This window comes from Girardinichthys multiradiatus, chromosome 3, assembly GCF_021462225.1.
Source record: "Girardinichthys multiradiatus isolate DD_20200921_A chromosome 3, DD_fGirMul_XY1, whole genome shotgun sequence".
In the NCBI taxonomy this organism is placed as follows: domain Eukaryota; kingdom Metazoa; phylum Chordata; class Actinopteri; order Cyprinodontiformes; family Goodeidae; genus Girardinichthys; species Girardinichthys multiradiatus.
Window position 1 is genome coordinate 43,543,939 of NC_061796.1, and position 19,427 is coordinate 43,563,365.

The window sequence follows — 19,427 nt, forward strand, 5'->3', positions numbered from 1 at the left end:
AATCCTCATCCTTTGTCTCCTTTAACTTAGCAGCCCACTTTCCTTCCTCTCCTCCTCCCTGTTTATACACATCCCTCCTCTGCTGTTGAAAATGTTCTGGTAGTGCCGATGTACATGAGAGTGATGATGGATGGAGTGAAACGAATGAATAAATGGATGGATGGATGCAATAACAGAGGGATTTGAAAGTTTATGGGAGGGGGCTGGACAAAGCTGAAGGTCAGAGCCATCTGCTCTTCCATTGACCTCCTGGGATGGTGCATTAACATGTTTGGAGTGTCCATGTTCTGTATTGGTGCATCAGAGACCTGGCAGCCACCCTAAAGCTGTTAAACATTAGGGAAATGAAGTTCATTGTTAGCAAACCCACTGACAGTGTCTGTTTTATTGCAGCCATTGGAGTTGTGGTGGGGTTTTGTGCTGGCTGTGAGCAAAAACAAATGCTCTAATGTTTTCCTTTGAACTTACAATTGTAGCACTCCCACCTCTGAGCTCGAACATACATCTGTATTAATTTGGTGTTTAAAGAGCATGAAGTGGACTTCAGAAGCAGAGGCAGCCCTCCCTGCTGCTGAATTCAGTAGCTTCTTCATACCCAGAGCACTCTCAGATCGAGGCCAATGGCAGTTTTATTCGGTTTCATGTTGGAATAAACACTGCGTTTAAAATTATTTTTACTGTGGTTAGTGAGTGGTATGAGGGCAGAGAGGCAGTATTTTTAGCACTGGCCTTCAGCTGATGTATTGAATTGAATTTTCTCTTGTTGAGCTGCTTCTTCAGTGGAAATAAATTCCCACATTTGATTGAGGACACGGATGAAGATAATCAAATTTACTATGAAATGGGCCAGTTCTGGTTGCTTTGGAAACAAGTGCCCTCGCCTACACTGCAGCACTCTCCCAGCCCTCATTGCCCTGATTATTTATTACAAACATTTATTTGTCCTAATATTTGTAGCCCGTTGTTTTGGTCCAATAAGTCCTGCTATTAGCTGTTTATTATAAAAGGGCATCCAAACTTTTAAATACAAAGCAGTGCATTCACCAAGATGACTTGTGTTTAAAGTCTGAGCTCGTCTTGGTTCTGTTTATATGAAAATCATGTGAAGGTCAAAGGAAAGTTTTTTTATGATCTAAAGCCTCAGTTTCCTGAAAGTCCTTCTTGGACAGCCCTGACAGATGTCCTCCTGCTGTTCGTCTTCTATGAAATTTGTAATAAAAGACTTTTAGGCCAATAAAAGGTGTAAAATGGCTGAAATGATGTGCAGCGTCAAATCTCTTTAAATTTAACCAGCCTCATGGGAGTCTGTACCACAGCTGCAGGTCGGATTGTTAGATTTCATTGCAGATATCCTGTGATGTTGGATCTCAACATTCTGCACTCATGAAAATACTGTCTATCTTTTTTCTATTGTCAGGGTGACTTATTAATATAAACATTTAATATAATTAATATACTTGTGAGATTATAATATAATTTCTGTATGCTGCAAGCTCTAGAATATGTGTCCTCATCACACTGGTGCCAGATCTGTTGTACCTGGATTCGGTTGCATTTTGGAACCATAAATATTTGCACCTTGGATTTGGTCTGTGCTTTTCTTAGACCAGTTAATCTATAGTTTGTGAAAAATAGCCGCATCATATATTAATTATTTAGTCTTGCATGTTATGCTCATTTTCAAAATGTGTGTGTGTATTTTGAGTGATTGAGTCACTTTTAGAGACGAGAACAAAAAAACTAAACTTTTGCGATGGAAACGGGTGGATGAAGGTGTAGTAATACTAAAAAACAAAAGGGAGGCAGAGGGGAGCATTTAACATAAATGAAGGAGGAGAAACAGATTTAGGCATCAATTTCAGATTGTTTTTAAAGGAAGATAAATTGGGATGTATATTGGAAGTGACGGATCAAGAGATAATCACTAAGGACAGAAATTATTGTCACAAAGTAGTGCAGTATTGAACATTATCTCACTGTTTAAAACGAGAACCGATCTGCTGTGGTAACAACACCTTTGTAGGCAAAATGGAGCCTGAAAGGAAGTAGCAGTGCTTTTTTTAAAATATAAAGCCTTACTGAAGTTAGTTAAAGGAACATGAGAAATGTTCGAGAATTTGTTGTATTTCTTGGTACATGTTGAAATTCCTTTGGCCCATTTATTTAGAATTTGGACCCGTTTCACTCCTGTTGAACTTTACATGTGTGTTGGCACAGTCAAAAAGTATGATACCTGATTTTCGCTGGTTTTGGGCATTACTGTGGTTGACTTAATCTCAGGACATTGTAAAATGGATCATGTTTATAAACCTCTGTAAAAGGTTTTTGCTTCTTTCTTCTGCATCTTTTTGTTGTCTCCTATTTACTGCTTCTTTCATTTTCCTATTCTTTCCTTAGCGTCCTACTTAGTGAGTGTAGTCTTTGAACACTTGCTGCTGGTGACAGCATTGATGTTTCTTTTGCCTCTGGCTGTCTTGTTGACACTGTAGAGAGTGAGAAGTAGGGCGAAGATGATGAGGCGGAACAAAAAAGTAAATGGGTTTATTTGTTGCAACGATTGTATGAAATTATCCAGCACTTCAAACCGAATTAACTGTAAATCAACGAAAAGTACGAAGAAAGGTTTCATTGTGTTATTGCAAGAAGGGCCAATAATAGATAATTTGTTTATATGGAGTGTGATTGGGCATTTGCTTTTTTCATGTCTGTGCTGACAGAATGAGGGAGGCAGCGGGTGGGACGGATGTCGACATGACGCATAAAAGATGAGTTTATTGTGGGCAATGTGGAAACAGAGCAGGATGCAGAGAGGGATTACAAGACTACATTTCTTTTACCTCTATTATTTGACACCCAAAAAATAACCTTTGGCAGCAAGGCGATTGTGTTACAACTACAACTAAAAGGAAAATTAAAAATTATACAGTCTGAAGCCAATTGGAAAATCACAAGTTCTCAATTATAAATTTCATCCATGTTTCAAACATCAGTCTAATTGAGGTCAACAAAAAAAACAAAAACAAAATTTAATTTAGATAAAAATCAAACAGCTCTCAATTCAAATTCAGTTAACTGAATCAATTCATTTCTTATTGTTTGCAGTAGTGAATACAGTATAGCCAGAGTAAATAGGATGCAAAGTTTGTATATTATAAGAAATTATAGTGGTGTGGAAACAAGTGATTTATTTTTATATAACACTTCATTATCTCAGAAAGCTTTTTGTCAGGCCATCTGCCTCTAACATGGCACTTATTTGTCTTAGATTCCATTATACATACAATTACATGTATATATGTAACCCCTAACCCTGTCTGAAATCTATCTGCTAACAGGCATTAATAACCCATAATGCAGAAATGCATATACACTGAAAATTGCATTCTATAGAAATTAGAACAGTGACCCAGTCTTATTGACTTGTGTAAGTTGTGGCTGTGGGTGCAAAACAAAGCTATGTCCATGACTACAACAAGGCAGGGGTTGTTTGGATCTGGCTGTGCTGGCGTGACGATGCCTGTAGATAATGACATTACAGTGAGCATGTGGTGATGTCAGCTTGTCTGCAGAGTTCAACTGAGCGAGCTGATGTGAGGCTCAGAATCTATGGATGTTGACAGTTGGGGAAGGAAATATTCTTCGAAATATGGTTTCCTGTGACTGCATCAGATTCCAGTAAACAAAACAATAAAAAGATCAACTACATGCATACTAGTGCTATAAGTGTGGGATTGGAATAATTGGATTTGGAGAGGTTTCCATGAAATCGTTACAAGATTGCTGTGCCACGTTACAGATTTGTTTTTCAGGCCAAATCATACAGGAGTTAAATAACTGCATGACCTGCATCTGGTCTAAACTTGTTTACAAGTCTTGACTGATACAGCAGAGTCTCTTCTGTTTCACAAAGGAGGTCAGTCAAGGCATTTTCTGACTCGACGTTCACCAAAGTGTTTATACATGCATGGTTTGCTTAAAAGCCTGAAAGAGCATCGCAGATAACACCAGTTTTCTACCTTCAACATGAACAGTTTTCCTGCTTCAGCGTAGAAAAAATACATTTCCTTGCAGTGTCACTGCAGAGTAAACTCAAACTTTTTTTTCTGAGCCAGATAAGGCAGGATTCTTTGCAGCACATCAGTGATGATTCAGCACATTAACATCATGTACTTTCTTTATATCTGCGGACACAGCATGCTCTGCTTGTGCCTGTTTTGTTGCATGCGGTCCTTTTCGGCCACTAATTTATGCTGAATTAAAGTCAACGTTATCGGCATTATTCACCTTATTAACTAGAAGTGATTATCTTTTGTTCACAATGTAGTCAGAGTACCATGTATTGTTGAGAAGTATGATGCAGCATGATGCTGAGTTATTATCTAGACTGTTTTCTTGTTCTACCTTTAGAGCTTCTAACATAAAACACAGTTTAGTGCTAATAGGAGTGCAAGTAAAGTTGCCAACACAAAAAGCGATGCTGTCTTTTCTTTATATTGGCAATTTATGAACACATTATCTGTGCAATTTCACCAGTGGCATGGAGTGATTGTTGCAGATCCATATGAAACCTTCTCGGCCTGTGAATCCACAGGATGGCGGTATGCTGTGACTGATGAGGCTTCCTTTCTCCCTGGGAGAACGACAGCCATCTTGCCTTGTGTTTGTAACTGCAGCATGAAAACCAGTGGCTTTACAGTTTCGCATGAAACACAGGAGGGGAAGTCAGTGGCGTTTTATGCAACGTGTAAATAAGGCAACAAAGAGCTTTGCCTTTGAGCAACTTTTGTTAGTTGTACATAATTATATAGTTTTTTATGGAAGCAAATCGTTACCATATTTCAAATGAAAAAGCATTTTCAGAAATGCTTTTTTATTTTAAGATTGTGGCTGCAGTGTTTGACTCATAAATAAAATTAGTAATCAATCATCCTATTTGCATTTTAATTTTATTCAAGACTGCTCATTCTTTCACTTAATTAAAATGAAAAAGAAAAAGACATTTGAGATTTATTTTTCAAAATGTACCCCAGCAAATAGATACCAAAATTCAATTTGAAATGTAAAATTTGAAAATGAAAAAGTATTCCCAGAAATGCTTTTTCATTTTAAAAATGTGGCTGCATTGTTTTACCCATAAATAAAATTAGTAATCAATCATCCTATTTGCATTTGCTTCTTCACAATTGCACATTTTATGCCATAATCAAAAAGAAAACAAAGCAGACATTGCTTTTTTGTTTTCGTGCTTTGCCCGCAAAGTACTGCCCAGAACTCAAAAACGAAAAAGTACTCCGAGCGGCGGGTGCAGTAGAGTGATGTCAGCTCTTCCTCAGCTCCCTGCTGACCGAGCTACCCAGCTTCAATTCAATTCAAAAATACTTTATTAATCCCAAAGGGAAATTAAATGTTGTTTTAGCTCATATTATGAAGGTTTCTTCAAAGAGCCGTTGTAGATGCTGATGGCTGTGGGCAGGAAGGATCTCCTGTAGCGCTCCGTCTTACAGCAGATCCGAAGAACACTCTGACTGAAGACACTCTGTTGTTGTAGGACAGTCTCATGAAGAGGATGCTCGGGGTTCTCCATAATGTTCTTCATTTTATGAAGAATCCGTCTTTCCACAATGATCTCCAGAGATTCCAGAGGAGTCCCCAGAACAGAGCCAGCCTTCTTTATCAGCTTGTTGAGCTTTTTTAAGTCCTTGGCTCTGATGCTGCTTCCCCAGCAGATGATGGCAGAAGAGATCACACTCTCCACAACAGATGTATAGAAGATATGCAGCATCTTGCTGCAAACACCAAAGGACCTAAGCTTCCTCAAGAAGTACAGTCTGCTCTGTCCCTGCTTGTAGATGGCTTCACAGTTGCATCTCTACTCTAGTCTGTTGTCCAGGTGAACACCGAGGTATTTATACTCCTCCACCACCTCCACTTCTTTTCCCATGATAGAAATAGTTTTTGACTTATTCCTGTTTCTCTTAAAATCTACAATCATCTCCTTTGTTTTAGTCACGTTCAAAATGAGATGATTGTTTCCACACCATGCCACAAAGCGGTCCACCAGCTCCCTGTACTCAGCTTCTTGTCCATCTCTGATCCACCCCACGACTGCAGAATCATCTGAGTATTTCTGCAGATGACAGGAGTCTGTCTTGTACTGGAAGTCTGAGGTGTACAGAGGGAAAAGGAATGGTGAGAGTACAGTCCCGTGTGGTGCTCCTGTGCTGTTGACTACCTGGTTAGACTCACAACCCTTCAGTCTCACAAACTGTGGTCTGTTTGTCAGGTAGTCTTTGATCCAGGAGATTGTTGAGGCCTCCACCTGAGTCTTCTGGAGTTTCTGACAAAGCAAATCAGGTTGGATTGTATTAAATGCACTGGAGAAATCAAAGAACATGATCCTCACAGTGCTGCTGGCTTTGTTCAGATGACAGTGGGTTTGTTGAAGCAGGTGTATGATGGCATCTTCAACTCCAACTCCACAGCGATAAGCAAACTGAAGGGGGTCCTGATAGTTTACTGTTTGCTTACTCAGGTGGGCCAACAGGAGTCTCTCTAGGACCTTCATGATGTGAGATGTCAGGGCAACAAGTCTATAGTCATTGAGGACTGATGGGTGAGTTTTCAAGTTCGGTAGGGGTCGCTGTGCACGTCTGCATTGCATTACATTGCAAACGTACTGAGAAATTGATTGAATTGCAGCAGGGCCGAGCTCAATTTGTGGCAGTGGCAGGCAGAACTGGTAGTTCCGTGGCAGGGGATTCCGCGAGGATGCCAGAAGATGCCAGACCGGCCGTAAAAGCTTGCCACGGCGGTTGCCGCTGTTTTTTGTGGAAGCTGATGCTGATTATCGGCAAACGGGATGTCATTGTTGTTATAGCCTGTTACCTTTAAATAATGATGTCATTATTGATTATTATTTAATAAACAGCTTTAGACCCATAATATAAGGTGATTGTATTTACTTGACATGGAAAATAAATAGCACTATGTGTATGTGTGACGTGTTGAAAGGATGACGAAGATTTATTGCACAAACAGCTGGTTTATTATAGAACACGAGCGGCTATCCTGAATCATCACTCACAGAAAATTATAAATAAATGCTTAAATACACGCTGGATGTCCCAGGCCATAAGGCTGCCACGAGGATGCCACCTGAACCAGTTCTGCCTGCCACTGCCACAAATTGAGCTCGGCCCTGCTGCAATTCAATCAATTTCTCGGCACGTTTGCAATGTAATGCAATGCAGACGTGCACAGCGCCCCCTACCGAACAAGCTGGGTAGCTCGGTCAGCAGGGAGCTGAGGAAGAGCGGCTGCTGACGTCACTCAGTATTGCATGCATATTCACTGTGTGTTCATACAGATGTTGTAAAGTCAATGTCGCAACATGCTGCAAAGACTCAATACAATTTGCTTAGCCTCCTTAGATAACCTTTTACCAGTCGACACTATGAACTGAATTCAACTGTATAGTTTTATAATGGGATTCATATTGGAATGTATGCAGTTGAATTTGAATCTGTATGATTGGACCGCATTGGGTTGACCTGATTCTTTATTTCTGGACTTGAATCAGACAGGCTTGTCTTCTAAGATACCTTTAGATGATATTTGTCTGTGTTTAATAAACAGACTAAATTAAGCTGAATTTTCTTCCGTTGATATGAAATTAAAATTAATGACTGAACGACTCCCAACTGTTGGTGAAAATACATGTAGCTGTTTAAAATGTTCTATAGGTATAATTTAGCCAGGATGTGATGACACAATAAATTGTTTAAAATTTGCTTTAGTGTCAACAATAAACTCAACTTCTTCATGATAACAAAAAGGTTTATAAATAAGTTTGATATTAGACAGACAGAAATATATTAGAGTTCTCCCTGTTTGTCCCAAAGGCCCAGCTGGAGGCCCAGAAGGCGACTCATGACTTCCATCGAGCCACTGAGGTTCTGCGGGCAGCGAAGGAAACCATCTCCCTGGCTGAGCAGAGGCTGCTGGAGGAGGACTACCGGCAGTTCGATTCTGCCTGGCAGGAGATGCTGAACCACGCCACACAGCGGGTGAGAAGCATAGACCATTGGGCTTTGATTTTGAGAACATATTGTCTTTGTTTTAGCCAGATTCATGAAAATCAAATTTGGAAAACACCATGCAGTTTAAAAACAATTTTTTGTGGATTTAGTCCTGCAACACTGATTTCTATTGCTGGTCTTAGAAAAAATGTCAGATCAATATCTTAAGATATTAATACAGGTGAATGGTTAACAGTGAGTTCTGATTGGCTCTTGCAGGTGATGGAGGCGGAGCACACCAAGACAAAGAGTGAGCTTTTACACAAGGAGACGGCGGAGAAATATACAGCAGCCGTCGCCTGCATGAAGCAACTGGAGAAGAAAATGAAAAGAACCATCAGCAAGTCCAAGTAAGAGCTTCAGTCTGGAGCTTTGGAAACACATTAAATTCTATCAGTGATACTCTGGTGCCAACGTTTAACAAGGCCTGGCCTTCGTACCCCAAAGAGCTTTAGATGGTCTAAAAAGAATCCAGATGTTCTGTCCTTTTTTTCTGTTTTTGTTTTGCAAACGATCTAGAATTAAACCAGCGGCTCCTCAGAGGAACAGTTGACATGAAATTCTGTAACGAAACACAACACCAATACTAAAATGTTGTCAGAAATAGATTTGTAACTATGAAAATTTTGTATTCTGATTTTATCCATCCATTGTCTATACCCAGTTTTCCTTGCAGGGTCTCAGGGGGAACTGGTGCTTATTTCCATCTCTTATTGGGCAAGATGCAGGGTACATCTTGGACAGGTCGCTAGTCCATCACAGGGCAATACAGGACAAACAACCACGCACACACTCATACCTAAAAGCATTTTAGAGTAGCCAGTTACCCCAGTAGTCATATATTTTGGACTGTGGAAGGAAGCCGGAGTACCCGGAGAGAACCCATGCATGCATGAGGAGAACATGCAACCGCAACACTGTACCACTCTAGCCATTAGATCCAAACAGAACAATGTTGCTCTTTTTAGTCCACAACATTTTTCTCCATTTCTCTTTAGGCCCATCAGTGAATTCTTTCACAAATTGTAACCTCTTCAGCTCATATCACAACGGGACTTAGCAGGGGGTCCTTGCTAACAGCTTTTCTTCACATAGACGTCATCTAATTGTTACAGTACTCACAGGTAACTGTAGACCTGGTCCGCTGCAGGGACCAAATATGCTTGGTATTACTTGTATTACTGTCAGTAATACAAGTTTTTTCACTAGCAGTGAAGGTGCCAGCATAAATGTAATTATAACTATGATTATTATGATCAGTGGTCTTTAGTTATATTATTTATTTTAACCCTTTTGAGAAATATTCCTTATCATTAAAACCAGTAATTATTTCATCCCTAATCAGAAATACGTTTATTCCCCCTGATTCATATATTGCTTTCAGTGCAATTCTACCAAAACTCTATGTCTTTATATTGAATTTATTTAACTAATGGCGCTAGGATTTCAGCACTATGAAATTAGTGGCGGCAGTGATGATTTTATTTGGAAAACTAGATGAGGGCTTTGCAGGAATTTAAAGGGAAATGCTTATTATTGTCTGAACTCCGGTTTGTCACAGTCCCACAGTGGTATTTTCAGATGGTCTAGCCTGGATGTACTCTGGCAGCTTGTCGTTTGCTGGTCCAGCATGTGGACACAGCATGGTGCTGAGCTGCAGAGCCTCCAAGCAGACTGTCAGTGCACGGCTTGACTGTTTGAGGTTGATTTTAGCCAAATGTTCTGCTGAAACCAAAGAACAAGCCATAAATCTGTTCTCCTTGTCTATCCTATCAATACATCAGAACCCGTTTTAGTCTTCTAGTGAGACACTTAAGGGCTTTATGTAAAATACTGTAATGATGGTAGTGGGACAAAGCAGAACCAGATGTAAGCAGTTTGAGTTTTCTATGTTTGGTTTGAGGTTATATTGTGCTTCTCTTTTATGCTGAAAGTGGATATTCTTAAAACAGTAAAATCTTGTCGACCCAAATCCCATGGAAGCAGCCCGGTGATTGTAAACAGGTGTTTAAAAAGAGGAAGTTTGACTAAATGTGGTCCAGTCACAAGTTGCAACAAACTACCAAATCACATGATAGGAAATATCATAGCATAAAAAATCTCATTGCTGTGTGACGTTTCATGGAAATGTCCGAAGGACCAGTTCCATCAGTAAAGACTTTATTGTTCATGTGACAAAGGCAATGAACCAGAACAAATTTATACAGATTTTTGGTGGCATGATTAAATGTCAAAAATTTTAAATTCAAATTTCAAAATTGTATTTTAAACCTAAAAATATTAAAATGTAAAACTAGCAGCAGCAAAGCTTGTTTTGTATCCTAAAATCTTGCTTTTGTTGTTGCATCTCTGCAGTAATATAGGCGGTTAGACCTGAAACTCTTGGTGTCTTAACAACTGATCCTGATTAAGCCTGAAATGTTGCATAAGACCCTCTGTTGTATCCTCTATCTTCATCACATAGTTCAGAGTGAGGAGGAGGGCGTATGAGCCTCCCCTCACAATGCATCAGCGAAACCGCGGATGGCAGGACATGTCTGGACAAGCAAAGGGAATATAAAGATCTCTTTTTTTTCTTTGTTTTTTACAATGATAAAAATATTTTTGCTTGTTATAGAGATATTTTGCAGCAGCTCACCAAATACAGGCCTAAAGCAACAAATCCAATAACTAAAACATTTATTTTAGGACCTTATTGCTGTAAGTTGCTAAAACATTCACCAGTATACCACTGTGTAGTTACTTTTTCATGCATCAGAGCAGTTAAAGTGCAGCGCTACATTTAATAAAGCAGGTAGTTTCCCATCTCGGTTCTGCATTTATAACCAAGAGATCATTCACCAATTTGCTCCAAAATCCAAACTTAATGTATAAACAAATTAAATATAAAATTTTTTTTTTAAAGAAAAAAATGCTGTATTGCTAAACAGCTAAATAGGGTAGATGATGTGAAAACTAAACATTTTCCCCAAAAAGGAACATTTTTGATTGATATTTAACTTTTAAAAACATTTAGCGGATATTACTCATTTTTACTCAGAATTAAAGCCAAATATTTATGTTTGGTTTATTTTTCATGCATCCAGACTATCTGTTTTAGAAGCTGCAGCCTTGCTGTGAGTTGCCTCGGAAGGGAGTTAATTTGTTTGCATTGCTTGCTCATCCAACATCACAGTGGCTTTGTCTGCTTCTCCTCCAGCTGGTTGCCATGGTGATGTGGGTACCACTTTTCACTGGGATCACTGTATTTTTACCCCCTTCTAATCTACTCTCCCCTAACTTCTCCTCCATAGGCCCTACTTTGAGATGAAGGCAAAGTACTACCTGCAGCTGGAGGTACGTGATGTTAAATTTTAATACACTCATAAATGTTACTCCTAGGTTTGGGTGACATTTCTACTGGATTCAATAACTTGGCCAGAATTTGAGGCGATTTTATTTTTTGTTTTTAATGCACATTTACATAAAATAAAACCTTAACAACAAAAATGCACTGATCAGCATTTTGTGGTTGATTTTTGAGTTTTGCAAACCTTTGACCTGCAGACACAGATTTTTAGTGATTTCATTTTATACGAAATTATTAGAAAAGTTTTCAAAATATTTATCTAGCCTTCTGGCCATGAGTGCTCATTATTAATTTATATGTATATTCTGGAGATTGTTGATCCTTATCCTAACCCTAAGATTTCCAAATTGTTTTCTATGACTGAGTTTAAAAACCCAAAGGGATAACTTTGATGTGCTCTATTCAGCCTTCCTGTTATCTGTTCAAAAAGCTTAGTTTTCTCTCAAAGCCCAAATGAATGGTAGGCATGTGTCGACATGTACAACATAATTTCCTATTAAATAGCTTCTTACATACCTGGGCAGAATATCCAACTTGTTCATATCCAATTTTGGGCAAATTTATCTTAAATTTCACTCTAAAATACTTTGTTACATGGAGGAGTTGGCAGTAAAAACAAGACTAAGGTCTTTTTGTTGTTTTGTTTTCTGTTACCAAAAGTAGTGTTGTTGTTAAAGCAACCTGTTAGCACCTAGGTATGGTGTGTTCACTGATCAGATTAAGATTGTATTTTTGAGTTCCCAACCAGCCAATTGCTGTTCTTGACCGGTCAAGCTGAAAAATCACCCGATTACAGTTGCAGGTCATTGCTCTGTTTGATTTAGGTCTACAGAAGAGAAGCACAAAGTACTGTTTTCAGCTAAAGGAAAATAAATGCTAGTCTGTTTGCATTGTAGAAGCAAGTGACATCATGAAATGGTGACTAGTTTCAGGAACATTTTCACGTCTATTTAAATCTATCCTGTACAACGCTAAACGCGTAGCTACAACGCTACTTTCAAAAAGCAGTTCTGTAATGTATTTGTTCCAAGAAAACAAGAAAGAAGGTTTGCCATTTTCACTCATAATGATCTGATCCTAAGTCTGTCCACAGCACAGTTCAGAGATGAGCATTTCTGTCCTGTAGCCTCATTTATAAGTTTCCTCTTCCTCATCTTTTCACCTCCAGAACCTAAAAAAGAACGTGGATGAGCGACAAGCCAAACTGTCTCAGGCCAAAGGAGAGTACAGGACAGCTCTGAAGAACCTAGAGATGATCTCTGATGAAATCCACGAGCGCCGCAGGAGCTCCACGATTGGACCTCGCAGACCGGGAGTTGGGGCTGAAGGGGACAGCAGTTCTGGGGACGACATTTCCAGCTTCAAGATAGAGTCAGACGGAATATCCAGTGAGGTTTTGTTAAGTTTGAAAGAAATGTTTGAGGAGTTAAGATGTCAATGTCCTTTCACTACTTCCTGTAAACAACAATTTGATCAGTAAAGGTTAAACCTTCTTTTCTCCTGCCCCACTTGTTGGCTTTTTATATGTTTAGACATAACCGAACAAATATATAAAGTTAATTTTGTGCATGCTACAGAAATTCAATTTGTAGAGATGTTTTTCTATGAGATGGCCTGAATCTTTTCCATGAATGGGCTGGAGACAGATTCTTATTACAGACAGTGATTCTGCCTTTCTAAAGACTTTGTTATTCTTTCAACATCTGATAAGGATCTAAGAAACAGAGATCAACATAAAAAAGCTGCTTAAAAGAGCAACTTTCTTTGTCAGGGCTTGCTCTCATAAAGATGTCCTGATCCAAAATATCACAACTACATGAAAAAAAAAGCTAAACATTTTCTAACAAACTAAGCATTCATTACTACAATCGCAGTACAAATTAATTAAGAGTTAAAAGGAAAATCTTCTCAATAACAAAAAAAAAAAAAAAACTAAATAGGCATCCTTTCTTTAGACTATGGATTATTTTGGTCACCGGAACAATAAACATGTTGCGTATTGAGTTACATTGTAACAAGAAAAATATCCTCAAGGACTTCACTGTAATTTCAGTTGATGAATTCTGGGGTTAATGATTTAAGTCTCTACAGAATTTACAGTATATGAGAAAACCACTGAGACAGTAGCAACTTGTAAATCTTTCCAGTGGTATTTGAAGATAAACAATGTAAAATTAGTTGTAGCAGTAAAACCTCCACCACCTTTAACGGTCCATTCATGTTTAGATGGAATCCCACTTACTCCTTCGGGCTTAATCTTAGCCCTACTTCTGTAAGCAGTGGGGCATCCCAGTTGTTTATGGGGGAAGGTAAAACGACTCGGCTTTTAGGAGAGTGTATGGATGACCCTAGGAAATTGGATTCAGCCCAAATCTTGAAAAAAAAATTTTTTTTCTGATAAGCCAAGAATATTTCAGCTGAGGTTCATCCAAGCTGCAGAGAAACTTTAACTCAGCAGTAAAGTTATCAGGGGATTCCCAAAAAATGCTCCCTCCTTTTCAGAGACCAGTGGACAAAAATTGTAAAGCCTGTTTCAGATCACATGGTTTGGAAAAATTGCTCACACAATGTGAATATCCCTCTTGCATCCCATCAGTGTGGCCTTTAGATTAGTGTGTTACCATGGTAACAGCAGCCCAGTTTAAGCAGACACTGATTACGGGTTAAAGAGGAACGTGAGGCTTGAAATAAGCTGGGACACTGACTGTGCATTCATGTGCTTTTGATTTATGTGGGGAAAATGAGACGCCTCATCTGGACAGGATGTGACAGCTCTCACATCTATTAATAGCAGCTTTCTTTTTCTTGTCGTGTCCTTCCTCCATCACTTCCCTCCTGCAGTGGCCTCGGAGTGTTTCGACGATGAACCGTGCAGGGGGAGCAGCATCATGTCAGAGGAAGACTCAGAGACTCGGTCCACCGGCAGCCTCGGTTCAACCCCCAGCAGCCCTCAGGAGCTGCTGTCACCATGCACCTTTGCCAGTTCCTCAACCTCCTCTGGAACATCTTCATCTGACTCTCCGTCACCCACACCCTCCTTGTCTTCCTCCACGTCTTCCCCAGCTCTTGTGTCCCGGCCCTGCAGTCTGGACCTTCCCAGCACCGTGTCACTATCGGACTTCGGCCTGATCTCACCAGTGCTCGGGCCTCGGAGCGAGTGCAGCGGGGCTTCATCACCTGAGTGTGACCTGGAAAGAGGTGGGTGATGGGGAGAATAAACCCGTATATAGTTTAATTTTCTGGAAAAGTGTCTAAAATATTAATAGAAACTATTGGATTCAATTTATGTCAGTGCAGTTTATTTATATAGAGCCAATCGTTCAGTTCGTTTGAATGAAGATATCTGAGCTGTGGTGCCACTAGTCCAGTTTCTTAAAAACTTCAAAGAGAAAAACTTAAGCTTTAAGCCTGGGCTGGTCTGAGATTCTCACTGTATGAAAATTAGGAGGAAGAATACCAGTTTTACATTTTTACATTATTTACACTAGAAAGTTACAGAAAAACTTCTAAAATCAAATAGCCTTTTTTGCGCTAACCTAATTTGCTTTTAACATTACTGTTATATTTTATTCTAGAAAATGTATTGATAATCTTGATAGCTAAAATACAGGTCCTTCTCAAAATATTAGCATATTGTGATAAAGTTCATTATTTTCCATAAAATGTCATGATGAAAATTTAACATTCATATATTTTAGATTCATTGCACACTAACTGAAATATTTCAGGTCTTTTATTGTCTTAATACGGATGATTGTGGCATACAGCTCATGAAAACCCAAAATTCCTATCTCACAAAATTAGCATATTTCATCCGACCAATAAAAGAAAAGTGTTTTTAATACAAAAAACGTCAACCTTCAAATAATCATGTACAGTTATGCACTCAATACTTGGTCGGGAATCCTTTTGCAGAAATGACTGCTTCAATGCGGCGTGGCATGGAGGCAGCCTGTGGCACTGCTGAGGTCTTATGGAGGCCCAGGATGCTCCGATAGCGGCCTTTAGCTCATCCAGAGTGTTGGGTCTTGAGTCTCTCAACGTTCTCTTCACAATATCCCACAGATTCTCTATGGGGTTCAGGTCAGGAGAGTTGGCAGGCCAATTGAGCCCAGTGATACCATGGTCAGTAAACCATTTACCAGTGGTTTTGGCACTGTGAGCAGGTGCCAGGTCGTGCTGAAAAATGAAATCTTCATCTCCATAAAGCTTTTCAGCAGATGGAAGCATGAAGTGCTCCAAAATCTCCTGATAGCTAGCTGCATTGACCCTGCCCTTGATAAAACACAGTGGACCAACAACAGCAGCTGACACGGCACCCCAGACCATCACTGACTGTGGGTACTTGACACTGGACTTCTGGCATTTTGGCATTTCCTTCTCCCCAGTCTTCCTCCAGACTCTGGCACCTTGATTTCCGAATGACATGCAGAATTTGCTTTCATCCGAAAAAAGTACTTTGGACCACTGAGCAACAGTCCAGTGCTGCTTCTCTGTAGCCCAGGTCAGGCGCTTCTGCTGCTGTTTCTGGTTCAAAAGTGGCTTGACCTGGGGAATGCGGCACCTGTAGCCCATTTCCTGCACACCCCTGTGCACGGTGGCTCTGGATGTTTCTACTCCAGACTCAGTCCACTGCTTCCGCAGGTCCCCCAAGGTCTGGAATCGGCCCTTCTCCACAATCTTCCTCAGGGTCCGGTCACCTCTTCTCGTTGTGCAGCGTTTTCTGCCACACTTTTTCCTTCCCACGGACTTCCCACTGAGGTGCCTTGATACAGCACTCTGGGAACAGCCTATTCGTTCAGAAATGTCTTTCTGTGTCTTACCCTCTTGCTTGAGGGTGTCAATAGTGGCCTTCTGGACAGCAGTCAGGTCGGCAGTCTTACCCATGATTGGGGTTTTGAGTGATGAACCAGGCTGGGAGTTTTAAAGGCCTCAGGAATCTTTTGCAGGTGTTTAGAGTTAACTCGTTGATTCAGATGATGAGGATCATAGCTCGTTTAGAGACCCTTTTAATGATATGCTAATTTTGTGAGATAGGAATTTTGGGTTTTCATGAGCTGTATGCCACAATCATCCGTATTAAGACAATAAAAGACCTGAAATATTTCAGTTAGTGTGCAATGAATCTCAAATATATTCATGTTAAATTTTCATCATGACATTATGGAAAATAATGAACTTTATCACAATATGCTAATATTTTGAGAAGGACCTGTAAGTAAAAATATGAAACACCTTTGAAATTAGGAGCAGTTTAAGTGCTCATTGCACAGAATATTGGCAATGAGCAGACATAGTGGGTTCGATTCTAGCTTCCTCCTACCACATGTCGATGTGCCCCTGGGCAAGTCACTTAACCTCAAGTTGCCTACCGATCTGCGTATCGATTTATGAATGTGGCTCTAGTGTAAAGCACGACGAGTGGTCAAAATGACTGGACAGGTACTATATAAGTTCAGTCCATTTTCCATTTATAACAAGCTGACATTAGCTAACAGATGCATATTAGTCAGGCTATCTGTTCAGGTAGCCTGACTGAGCCAGATTTGTTTTTCTTGTAGCAGGTGAAAACTTTAGCAGTCTTCTTTTAGCCAGCTGATTTAGCAGTGCACAGCAACAGATGGGAGAGGGGGGCATTTGGCTGCTTTGTGATCCATACACTGTAGCGGCTCAAACCTCCAGTTATTCCCGCACGTTTTCTGGCATGTTGCTTAAAATAATTCAAACCAGAAAATAAGAATGTTTGTTGATTTAAGTAGAACTTTATAAAATGTCTGATTCCAGGATTGTAAATTTCTTGAATTATTTCTGATGTTTCTTTGAAAATCATGTACTAAAGCTTTCTTTCCTTTATCATTAAACCTTGATATAGCCATTTCAAACCTGACTTTTTTCTTTACTGCAGGTGACAGAGCTGAAGGTGCAGAGGGAGATCTGGACAACCCTCCGACTGGAAACGTCATCTCAACTATCAACGCCAAGAAGAACTTTAGCCTTGAGGCACGCTTCAGCTTCCTCAACCTGGGACGTCCTCGAGTCGGTAACACCAAAAACAAGGAGAACTGTCCCCAGAAGACTGATCCGGGGCAAACGGATGTTCTCGTCAAAAGAGTCTGAGGAGCAAAAGGAGAACATGTCAGAGGAACTGTGGTTATGCAGAGACTCTTTCTGAACTAAAAACTACTGGAACTCCTCTGGGCTGTTTATAAAATACTTCTCACTTCTGTAGTCCAACTCCACACTTCATGGTCAAACAGAAACTTGAAATATTTGGTGTAAATTAAGCTTCTTTACAGCCTTGACACATTCATGGACTCCCATACCAGAGATGTAGCAAACTCTGGTAAATTATGTAATAAACAAATAAGTACAATTTTTCTCCATTTTATATTACAAAGCAACAAACCAACTGCCTGCAGATAAAACTTAGACCTGACCAGTCAGCTCTTGAATTATATATAGCAGTTAGTACAGTTAAATGGCACACAGAAGGCTGCTTAGCTCAGCGTTTAAAGAAAGTTGGGATGCAGTAGAGGAAAAACAACTTGCCTTTAGTCTTATACCCTACGATGCTCCTGTTTTATAAGACAATGTTGTGTTACGATGTTGTGTTTGATGTTAAAATGTAAAAAAAAAAAAAAAAACTGTTTCTGGGACACAAACTGCAGATCAGCAAAATGAAAGCTTCAGCTTCTTATTTGTATTTTACCCCTCTTCGTGGTCTAGATTTCTCAGTGCACAAGACATTGGTAAACATGTATACTTTAATCACAAATTGTGCAATTTACCTTGAATATAGAATAAAGAAGTTGACAAGTTGGGAAGGTTTGTTCTTCTAATCCATTTATATATGAGGGAACAAGTTGCACGAAAGAGAGAAGAGAATGTAGTGGGCAATATAAAAACCTCCCCTGCAAAGGAGTAATGTCCCCAGAAAACCTACCCTGCTTCCTGGAAAGTTCCTGCAGTAGAAGCATGACCATTATCCTATGATTGAAGAGTCTGGATATAATCTAAATTAACTGAACAAAAAGATTCACTAAATGTTTCTCCCAGAGTTCAGACAACTGTGCAAACATTTTAGTTTTCCTATCACAATTTAAACCTTCAAGTGAATTTATTTCAGTGATTCAATTCAAAAAGTGAAAATGAGCTAGAGTGATACATTTGAAGAATTTACTTCTGTTAAAACCCAAAGTCAGTTTATCAGAAATGTTTTTTCATAGCCAACACAATGGTGAAGAATGTTGACTTGACAGTCATGCACAAATTTACTGACACCGCTTCACCACCCACGTAAGGCACCAAAGGTTGTCTCTAAATAGGCAGGCTGTTCCAAGTATATTAATGGAATGTTAAGTGGAAGGAAAAAGTGTGGCCACTCATAAAACATGACAGCATCAGAAACATTTTACATAGACTAAGAAAACAAAATTAAGAATTGTACTTTTGCTCCTCAGTGGTCTTCTGTGAAAATGATGGTAACTTTTTCATTTTCATTTTGAGACAAAGGTCCCAGAGTCTGGAGGTAGCATCCAGGCCATGTGACATTGATGCAGTAATTCAAGCAAAAGGAACCCCTACCAAGTACTGAGTATTAACTCATGAACAAATAAAAGGCTAATTAAGTTTGAGCTTCTTTTAAATTAGTTTCATTTTCAGAATCTTTCCTGTGAGCAAGAACTTTCCAAGAAACCTTTCTGTTAAATTAAGTCCTTATCTTTGATTATTTAATGGGTAGAAGACAATCTCTCTTCAGTCAGCCAGCACATAGCACTGGTTTACAGAAGCTCCAACTATTCTAGTGGGAACACTAAAGTTCAGACCTTCAACACAAAAAGTTTTTTTGTTCCCGCTGCAGCTCTGCTCTACATGGCTAAACACAAACAGATTCAGACTAAGAAAACTGGCATAATAGATTTAAATAATTCTATCCACACGTCAGCAGATTAAACTGTTTCTATTTCCAAGAAAAGTGTCTCAGAGTACAATCAGCTCTT

At 39.5% G+C, this 19,427-nt stretch overlaps 1 protein-coding gene across 1 annotated transcript in view; it reads left to right on the top strand.

Annotated features, from left to right (window-relative positions):
- The window catches only part of sh3bp5b (SH3-domain binding protein 5b (BTK-associated)), a 38,265-nt gene extending 20,018 nt beyond the window's left edge, over positions 1-18,247 (top strand). Inside the window, exons 4-9 of the mRNA XM_047360398.1 lie at positions 7,902-8,066; positions 8,298-8,428; positions 11,372-11,414; positions 12,596-12,815; positions 14,269-14,625; positions 17,333-18,247. Of these exons, the coding sequence (XP_047216354.1) occupies positions 7,902-8,066; positions 8,298-8,428; positions 11,372-11,414; positions 12,596-12,815; positions 14,269-14,625; positions 17,333-17,544 (1,128 nt within the window). The 3' untranslated portion in view covers positions 17,545-18,247. The remainder of the gene's footprint in view (positions 1-7,901; positions 8,067-8,297; positions 8,429-11,371; positions 11,415-12,595; positions 12,816-14,268; positions 14,626-17,332) is intronic.
- Positions 18,248-19,427: the final 1,180 nt, after the last annotated feature.